General features: G+C 53.2%; 1 protein-coding gene across 1 annotated transcript; it reads right to left on the reverse strand.

Moving 5' to 3' along the window:
- Positions 1 to 6,975: 6,975 nt before the first annotated feature.
- LOC123044049 (glycine-rich cell wall structural protein) lies at positions 6,976 to 8,092 on the reverse strand. The gene has a single exon (XM_044466671.1). It carries the CDS (start codon positions 8,065 to 8,067, stop codon positions 7,180 to 7,182), a length of 888 nt encoding a protein of 295 aa, XP_044322606.1. The 5' UTR covers positions 8,068 to 8,092; the 3' UTR covers positions 6,976 to 7,179.
- Between the last annotated feature and the right edge of the window lie 2,432 nt (positions 8,093 to 10,524).

The following is a 10,524-nucleotide window of genomic DNA, read 5'->3' on the forward strand; positions in this document are numbered from 1 at the left end:
GTTCGAGGGTCAAGGGTTCGAGGGTCGTCGAGGGGCGGAGGGTTCGAGGGTTCTAGGGTCGAGGGTCGAGGGTTCGAGGGTTCTAAGGTCGATGGTTTGAGGGTCGTCGAAAGGCAGAGGGTTCGAGGGTCGTCGAGGGGTCAAGGATCGCCGAGGGGTCGAGAGGTTGCCTAGCGTCAAAGTATTGAAGAAAGCCATGGCTTCATCATTAGCCGTAAGTAACCGGGGCATGATGCTACGAAGTTCTCCAAAGTTATTCTAGAACGGAGTCCCGGATAGGATAATCCGCCTTTTGGTACAAATTTCAGCAAAGGCCTTCCAAATAGCGATATTCGGAAGGCTCTTGCTGTACTTTGTATCAAAAAGCGAATTATCCTATCTAGGATTCCATTCCAGAATAACTTTGGAGAACTTCATACCATCATGCGCCTGTTACTTTCGCCTAATAATGAAGACATGGTTTTGTTGAATCCTTTGACACTAGACCCTAGAAGCGCCACCGAGGCCATCCAAATTTACCAAGTTAAAAGAACGTTGTCGTCGAGGCCACTCCGAACCCTTGAATCGTTGCTGAGGCCACCCCAAACCCTAGAGAAGCGTTGAGGCCACTAATTAATATAATTCCTCATTGTGATTAGCTATAACTAGGTCTACGTTTGCCACTAATATATCCATATGTCATGTTTGTATAATAATTGCCATGTTGTAATATTTGCAGAAACTATGGAGCACGGCCGAGACGAGGAAGAAGAACAGGTGTTGGGGGACATAATCACAGCCAGAGGTGATGTCATGTTGTATCTCAACAAAACCGATGGTCTGGAAGGAGAGGGTGAAGTAGGCTACGGTTATCGAACAATGGAGAAGGAAGGACATGATTATGATGCCTCCGGTGACCGAATGCCGATGCAAGAAGGAGATCGTGATGATGGCTCCGGTGACCGAACAGAGTCCGGCCAGATATATATATTAATTAAGCATATGCTGACTAGCTAATTGATGCATTCATTGTTTTCGTATCTACACATATTAACTCTCGTCTTTCTTCCTTTTTTCTAACCCTTCGGATCGAGCACAACTTCGCAAAGAGACGAGGCCCGAAGAAAAAGTTGCGCTCGGATGAAAGGTTCACGATCACAACAATCGCGCGTGATGGCCAACCGATTGAACCCCTCCGGACCAAGGAAGCATTTTCTGCTCAGTGCGGGGTTCTTGTTACGGACATGATCCCGATCAGCATCGAGCTATTGAATCAGCCTAAGAAGGAAGAGCTTCAAGTTTCTTTTGTCAAAGATAGACAGAAAGAGGATCTTTGTAAAGCGCTAAAGGTAAATTTCACCCTACTGGAAGAGGAGGATCCGGAGAATCCAGTTATAGAGCCATTGATCAAGTCATGTGCTCTCAAGAAGATGGCAGATCTATTCAGGAGGTTGAAGAATGAGCTGAAAGCAAAGTTTGTCAACAAAGAAAAAACACCAGAATTCATCGGCCGGTATGAGAAGCTCAGAGATCAATGGGACGCATTTGTGGCCAACAAGACATCAGAGCGGAGTAAGAAGATGTCAGCGACAAACAAGATAAATGCTGCGAAGAAGGAGCATCACCATCGCACGGGGTCAGGTGGCTACCTCAAAGCCTGGCCATTGTGGGCCAAGGCTGAGAACGACCTGCTTGATAAAGGGGTCGAACCAGAGACATTGAACTGGCCAGACCGTTCAAGGACTTGGTTCTTCGGGGTTGGTGGAACCTTGGACCCTGCAACAGGGAAGTGCGTTTGGACGAGCGAGCAACTGCGAATAGCCGTCACGAAGCTTCAGGACTATATCACCACACCGCAGGAAGGGACGTTCGTTCCAGACAGATAGAAGGACGAGCTCACAATGGCTCTCGGGAATCCTGAGCACCCTGGACGGACACGAGGCACGCCAGGATCCGTTCCGTGGAAGGCTGGGTTTCCAGACGCATGCAGTTACATATGCCAAGAGAGGAGGAGGAAAGTGGAGCAGAGCAAACTGCAGGAGCTGCACGCAAGGGTACAGAAGCTAGAGGAAGAAGAAGTAATTTGAAGCAAGCGACTTGCCGAAGCTAACCCCGAAGCTACCCCGCCATCTCAGCGGAGAAGCAGCGTGGCTTCCACCAAGCTGCTTCAGCTGGAGCCTGTCTTCACGGCTCTTGCTAGCTACCCCGTGGATGCTATCACGGAGTCTCAACATTGCCAAGTTATGATGCAATGGCAAAACTACAAAGTCAAGGCGGTTGTCGGCTCCGTTCGACCTCCTGAACCCGGTGCAACTTTTCACTGCCGTCCAATTCCAGAAGGATATGCTAGGGTGACGGTGGACGAAATAATGGAGGGATTTGAGGAGCTCGTTCTTAACAACCCTACTGGTGAAGGGGAGACTCGGCTGGGTTCTGCTCTGAAGACTCCATGCCTATGGCGGAAGGATCTCATCAACCTTCCGAACTGGACGCCTTTTTCTCCTCCTCCTCCTCCGACGAGTCAGGGCACTCCTCCTCCTCCTCCGCCTGCTCCTCCGGCGAGTGATCAGGGCACTCTGCCTCCTTCTCCGGCGCGTGGCGGCACTCCGCCTCCTTCTTCGCCTGTGCCGGCGCGCCCGACCAGCCAGCCTCCTCCTTCTCTGCCTCATCAGCAAGGGCGGAAGAGAACCGCCGCCGCTCCGGCTGCTCCGGCGCATCGTAGTCCTTCTCCTCCACCTCGTAAGCAATGAAAGAAGACAGCCACAGCAGCTCGGCCTGCTCCGGCGTCTAGCAGTACAGCCAGAGGTGGGAGGCAGTACAGATTCGGTCCATCTCTCAAGACTCCAGAGAAGTTACCATACGAGATGACCGAACAGGAAAATATGGAGATTTGTCAAGCCCAAGTGAAGGACTACTTCGAAACGCAAAGAGCTAAGAAACGTCCACCTCCGGAGGAGAAGATAGATCCGGTGAAAGCGAAGCGCACTTTGTATGCCCTGCAGCGACCACCACCGTCTCCGCCATAAACCAACTATGAGCGCATTACTGAAAGAACATATAAGGAAGCGAAGCGGTCGGGAAGTACTTGCAGTGACAAAAGGTTACAAGAACGAAGAAGCGGGAAAAAAATTCCCAGCTCGGCAAACAAGCGAACCGATCATGCCCCCCGCTCAAGGTGTCTAGCGATATCGTCGCTAATCATCCAGGGATCTTGCCCGGTATCAATCCTGCAGATTACATGCACGACGATGATGCACATTTTGATAAAATCGAGGTGGACGAATACCCGCATATACGAATACCCGCAAGTATACGAAACTGAAAGATGTGCGTGGTCAAGACGGCTTAGAACGCTACAAAATATTGAAGCTACATGCATGTCCCTCGTGTATTTACTTGATTCCACGCGGTGAAGCAGAATTAGACAGATTTACTGTATCGAAGCTAGATTTGCATATTTCCAAGACAATCAGGCTTTCAAAACAGCAAAAAAAATCCAATTTTTATATGGGTCTAAGAAACTAGAGCGGAGGGATTATGATGCACGATAAGCATACACATATTTGGACGGCCTGTGATAAAATAAAAAGGCATTGCTGATTACAGACCGATCAGTCTGATTCATTCAGTTGCGAAGCTGTTCTTCAAGGTTCTATCAATCAGGCTTGCTTCGGTGGTGCAGTCAATCATCTCGCCAGCTCAGACGGCTTTCTTGAAGAACATATGCTTGCACGACAGCTTTGTATACGTTCAGAATTGTGTCAAGAGCCTGCACCGCAGGAGAACACCGGCAGTTCTCTTAAGCTAGACATCTCAAGAGCTTTTGACAATGTCTCACGGGAATATCTCCTAGAACTGCTCGAAAGGCTAGGATTTAGTGCACGCTGGCGGGACTGGATCACGCTCCTCCTCGCTGCATCAACCTCGGCCTTCCTCCTCAACGGATCACCTGGCGCGCAAATCCTGCATCGGCGTGGACTGAGGCAAGGAGACCCGCTGTCTCCTCTCCTCTTCATCATCGCGATCGACCTCATCCATCATCTGCTACAGGCTGCTGAGGAGGCCCTCGAGATCGTGCCAGTGCCTGGTCGTGAGGTCAAGCTCAGAGTGAGCTTATACGCTGACGACGCCATCATCTTCGCAAAGCCTGACAAAGAGGAGATAGATACCTTGATGCACATCCTTCAGAGCTTCGGCGACGCCTCGGGCCTCCGGATCAACCTGGCCAAATCCACGGCCACGCCGATCCACTACAACGACGTCGACCTAGGGCTAGTTCTTCAAATGTTTGGCGGCCTGATCGCTCATTTCCCAATTAGATATCTAGGTTTGCCCATTACCACGGGTCGGCTACGTCTAGTTCACCTCCAGTTCATCCTTGACCGCATCAAGGCACGACTTGCAGGCTGGAAGGAACGAATGCTGTCCATGGCCGGCAGGTGAGTCCTTGTCCGCTGTGTTCTCTCGGCCCTACCTACCTTTTCCCTCATAGCGCTGCGGGTGCCCAAGAAGCTTCTGAAGGAAATTGACAAGCACATGCGACAATTTCTTTGGGGGAAGGACCAAGAACTCTCCGGTGGCAGCTGCAAGGTAAACTGTGAGCGGGTATGCTCCCCGATCGAGCATGGCGGCCTTGGCGTGCTGGATCTTCCCAAATTCAGTCGTGCACTCCGGCTGAGATGGCTCTGGCACAGTTGGAAGAATCCCACCCGCCCTTGGATTGGAATGGAGCCGCCGTGCGATGCCTCGGATCATGCTCTTTTCAACGCGGCAACGACTGTGGCAATCGGCAACGGCGGCACGGCAAGCTTCTGGAGTTGCTCTTGGCTAGGGCCGGTGCCACTGAAGTTCTGCTTCCCGTCTCTCTTGAAGCACTCGAGCCGCAAGGGCAGAACGGTGGCACAGGCTATCGCCGACGACCGCTGGGTCCTGGACCTTGCACACGGCAACAACAACGACCTTGTCAGCGAGGTTCTTGACCTGCACTGTCTCATTCAGCGCCGCAACTTCCAGACTGAAGATCAGGACCAGATCCGATGGATCTTGGAGGGATTAGGTCAGTAGAGTTCACGCTCGGCCTACGCCCTACAATTCCTGGGCTCGACGGCGACCATGTTCCAGGCCATGATCTGGAACGTCTGGGCTCCGGCGAAACTCAAAATGTTTGCATGGCTTCTCCACCTAAACCGATTGTGGTGCAACGACCGACTCCAACGTAGGGGCTGGCCGAACTCCTACTTTTGCCAGCTATGCCTCAGAAACCTGGAAACCTCAGCGCATCTCTTCTGGAACTGCCCGCACGAAGACAGTATGGTCTAGCTTTTCATCTTGGCAGCACTGCCAGGGCCTCAACAAGGCATGTCTGCCAAACGATTGCAGCTCCCTGGAATAGGTCGAAGCCATGGTTTCAGCAACAGGGCCTGCACACGCGAAAGGAGTCAAGTCTCTGATCATGCTGGTGCTTTGGAAAATCTGGCAGGAACGTAACAGCCGCGTCTTCAGAAAGCAAGAGGCTACGGTGCAAGCTGTGATCGCTGGCATCAAGAGAGAACTCTCGCTCTGGCAACAGGGCGGTTTCAAATCCATTCTGAGCCCCTTCGGGGATCCTCCATGAGATAGTAGCCGTATATCCGGGTGCTTCAGGCACCAAGGCTTTTTCTTCTTCTTTTTGTTTACCTCCTTGATCCACGGATCACCGCCTTTGTCACTTTTTCATCTGCTCCCTGCTTAATCAATGAAACCCCAGCCTTTCGCTGGCTCGTTCAAAAAAAAAAGATAAAATAAAACGGGAAAATTTTGTAGCAGCACGTCCTTTTCTATTTTTTTCCATAAATATTTGTCGCGCAAGCTCATGCTATGACAAATTTTATTACACAACATGCTATGACACATAATGACTTCATTTGGTCAAACTTCTTTTTTTGAGAAAACTTTCAATCTATTTATCTTTAATCATGACAATACAACGAACACCAGAAATAATAAAAATTACATCCGGGTCCATAGATCACCTATCGACGACTACAAACATTGAAGTGAGCCGAGGGCGCGCCACCGTCATCGCCTCTCCTTCGCCGGAGCCGGGAAAAACTTGTTGTAGTAGACAGTCGGAAAGTCGTCGTGCAAAGGACCCATAGGACCAGCGCAGCATAACAGCAACTGCCGCCGATGAAGAGTAGCGTAGATCGAAAATATCCAACCTGAAGAAACACAAACATAGACGAACTATGACCAGATCCGAGCAAATCCACCAAAGATAGACACACCACCGGAACGGGGGCTAGGTGGGAAGAACCTTATTCCAGCTTCAGGAAGCCTCCACCGTCTCTTGTCTTCCTAAGCAGAACACAAACCCTAACAAAAGTTGAAAAACATCTAAAAACGAAGCTCTCCCGCCGGCAAGGGCCGGGATCCACGGCGCGTCCATGGCCCTAAGGCCACAGGAGACGAGGCGAACCGGCGGTGGCGCCGGCGGGAGGCAAAGGAACCCTCAACTTCGACCTGGCCGTTTTCCTAAACCTGACCTTGTTCAATACTCCCTCCGTTCTATAATTCAAACTATAACCACGAAAAAAGTTATGGAATAGAGGGAATAGATGTGACGTAGGACGTACATCTTCTGCGGTGGTGCATCCCAATGTCAATTACTCCCTCCGTCTACTCGCTCTCAAAAAAAAGAAAACTACTTACATGTTTTGCTGACTTGACATAGCATCAAATAAAATTGAGAGAGAAACATAAGAGTACGATGTCGTGAGTCGTCCATAAACAACCTGGGTCAAGGCCGTATATCAACATTTGTCCTTTCTTTTCTTCTTACATTTCTCATAAAAACTGCCACGTACTCCATGCTATCTAAACCAGCCACCATCCCCAACGGAGAAAGAAATTAGAGGCAACCAGAACAATTAACCATTAGCTTTCTTTTTAGAACAACCTTAGCTAGGCATATTGGTCCGGAAGGAGAAACCAAGCAGTCACACTAACAAGGAAACATAGAAATCATAACATAATGTATTCGTAGATAGCGATTACATGTTAGTAGATTGTTCCACTAACTACTTAGTACTTCCACTAGAATCATGAAACCCTTTATTAGGAGGCGCCTAGTGAAAACCCTATGAATGAAAAGAAACACAAATGACGTGGAATAGTAAAATGTGTGATGGGCTCTGATTCTATCTTGTTCGAAAAGGAAATTTAGGGGTATCCGGCACTGCCGGATCCGGATCCGCTACCTCCACCATTGCCGAACCCACCATTGTTGCTGCCACCGCCGCCGCCACCCGTTCCAGCACCGGTTCCGGTGGCATAGCCTTGACCATAGGAACCAGTGCTACCAGTCTGTCCGCCTCCAATGCCAGAGCCAGAACCAACTCCCATGCTTGGACCTTGAGCTACGCCTCCACTTTGGCCACCTCCGCTGCCGTTGCCACTTCCACTAGCATTGCCTCCAGTAGTGTCATCGCTGGCGGCTTGCCCACCTCCAGCACCATTACCACCTCCATTTCCACCGTCACCGCCACCACCGCCAGTGCCAGCACCGCCAGCATCAGAGTAGCTAACACCACCAGCAGAAGGAGCTACAGCCGGGGCAGTTGCTATGCCACTCTCAGCTTCTCCTTTGCCAACACCACTTCCGGCTCCAGATCCGCTTGACCCATCTGCACCACCACCTGCACCACCGCCCCCACCCTGACCATCAGCGTTGGCGTACCCACTGCCACTAGGTGCTGACACCGAGCCACTCGAACCAACACCGTTGCCACCGCCAGAGCCGGAACCGGATCCGGACCCGCCTTGGGAACCACCGCCAGCACCGTTTCCCCCTCCCCCACCAGCTCCCTTGGCAAAGTTATACTTGTTACTGGCATCTCCACCATTCTCGCCATATCCCAAGCCACCACCTCCTCCGGCCCCATGGCCCCATCCACTCCCACCCCCACCCGACGAGCTGCCACCGCCTCCTCCTCCCCCGCCTCCGCCTCCAGCACTGGAGGAGCTAGCCAGCATCCTCGAAGCATTGGTGAACCCAATGCTCACGAGGACAACAAAGCCAAGAGCTACAAGCTTGGTGCTAGTAGCCATTTTGACTGAGAGCTCGGTGGAGTGTGAGATGAGTTGGGTGTTGAAAGAAGAGAGGGTTTCGTGGGTATATATAGTAGTGGAAGCCGTGCATGCGTGATTGATGCTGAGTGTTGGATCTTACACGCAGAAGGCGCGCACGGTAGCATAGATGCACGCCGTTGACTGCACTGAATGCATCGATCAAGCAAATCTCTTCATCTCTTTCTTTAATCTCTAATTAATTGATGAGAACTGGTCAGCTGTAGAAGGGACTGACTGCCCTGCCACTGCATTCATCGATCATGCAAATCTGTTCATATCTTTCTTTAATCGGTAATTAATTGATGAGAACTGGTCAGCTGTAGTAGGGTCAGATACGTATACTGACGCTTGATTGAGATTTCATCTCATGACAGACAGATTAACTACTGTAATTGTGAACCTAACTGTGAATGGATAGTTAGACAGTGGTACCCCAGTCCACCATGGTTCAAGTCCTAGTGCTTGCATTATTTCGGATTTGTTTCAGGATTTCGGCGATGCGTGCTCAATGAAAGGAGACGTTCCCGTTGACTAAGAGGCGCCTTTGATGATTTCGTGAATCTCAAGATGATATGCCGATGTAGGGCAAATAAGCCATGGCGAGCTCAGGGTGCGGTGTGCGCGTGTGTGGGCGCGGTGGTTGCGTCGGGTTCAACCCGTGGCAGGGCTCGGGTGCCTGCGTGCATGGCAGAGCGTAGGTGTGTGTGTGTGTGCGTGAGCTAGCGCGTGGGTACGCGGGGCCACATGGGTTAGTTAGCGAGGGTCTAGGGGTGTAGACCGCGTCTGGTGCGCGAAGAGGCCGCGGCGATCGTGTACGTGCGCCATGCACGGGCGCGAGCCGGAGCGCGTGGGGCGTGGGTGAGTGGGAGCGCGAGTGCTTGTGGGCGAGTCCTGGCATGTCAGTGCTCGCGGGGATAAAACCCACTCTCCCCTGTGTAGCTCGTTGAGATGATCGAGTTCGTGCTTGAGGAAGAAATCGGCCGTTCGTGCGGCGGGCGTTCGAGCGTCGGAAAAACCTCCCGCGTCCCCTTTTTCCTTCTTCCTCCTCGTTCTTCTTCTTGGTTCGAGCCAGAGAGTGAGAGAGAGGAGAGCTAGGTCTAGCTAGGGTTCGGGTGCGGCAACAACAATTTGCATCAGAACTTGGTGAAGGAGCCCGCCGGCGGCAATGGCGATCGTGCCACACGGCGGAGACGCGAGCGGATCGGTGTCGATGGCGATGCCAATGCTCTCGCCGGACAACTACACGGTGTGGGCGATCAAGGCGCAGGCGATCCTGGATGCCAACGTGCTGTGGGAGGCAGTGGCGCCGGCAGGCGACGCGGCGGTGAACGCCAAGAAGTGCAAGACGGCGCACGCGATGATCCTGTCAGGGCTGCCGAAGGACGTGCTGCTGCAGGTGGCGGCGAAGCTCACCGCCAGAGAGGTATGGGACTCTCTGAAGATGAGGTTCATCGGCGCCGATCGGGTGTGCGCGGCGAGGCGGGCGAGGCTGCGGGAAGCTCGATCGCCTGAAGATGGCGGACGGCGAGGCGCTGGACGTGTACGCCGGGAGGCTGGCGGGAATGACGGTGCGGTTCGCGAACCACGAGGAGACACTGGGCGACACGGAGCTCGTGAAGAAGCTCCTGGACACGGTGCCCGATCGACTGTTCCCCATCGTTGCCGGCATCAAGCAATTCCGCAACCTCGACGAGATGACGTTCGACGAGGCGCTCGGGCGGCTGCACGCGTTCGACGAGCGAGTCCGGCGTCGTGGACAAGACGGCGGCGAGCGTGGAGGCGATCAGCTGCTGCTGACCATGGCACAGTTGCGGGCGCGGGAGCGGCAGCAGGGAGGAGCTCGCGATGACATTGACGACGGGCGCTGCTACAAGTGCGGCGAGCGCGGACACTTCAAGCGCGAATGCCCCAGCTGCGGAGGGAGCCGGCGGCGGAGCGCGAGCTGATGGATGACGCTGCCGTTGAAGACGGCGGACTCCTCTCAGCCATGGCTTAGGGGGGAGGCAAATAAGCCATAGCGAGCTCAGGACGCGGCGCGCGTGTGTGGGCGCGGTGGTCGCGTTGGGTTTGACCCGTGGCAGGGCTCGGATGCGTGCGTGCGTGCACGGGCGTAGGCGTGTGTGTGTGTGTGTGTGTGTGTGTGCGCGCGCGTGCGTGAGCTAGCATGTGTGTGCGCGGGGCCACACGGGTTAGTTAGCGAGGGTCTAGGGGTGTAGACCGTGTCGGGCGCAAGCCGGTGCGCGCGGGGCGTGGGCGAGTGGGAGCGCGATTACGTGTGGGTGAGTCCTGGCATGTCAATGCTCATGGGTATAAAACCCACTCTCCCCTGTGTAGCTCGCTGAGGTGATCAAGGTCGTGCTCGAGGAAGAAATCGGTCGTTCGTGCGGCGGGCGTTCAAGCGCCGGAAAAACCTCCCGCGTCCATTGTTTCCTTCTT

Source organism: Triticum aestivum, chromosome 2B, assembly GCF_018294505.1.
Source record: "Triticum aestivum cultivar Chinese Spring chromosome 2B, IWGSC CS RefSeq v2.1, whole genome shotgun sequence".
Lineage (NCBI taxonomy): Eukaryota > Viridiplantae > Streptophyta > Magnoliopsida > Poales > Poaceae > Triticum > Triticum aestivum.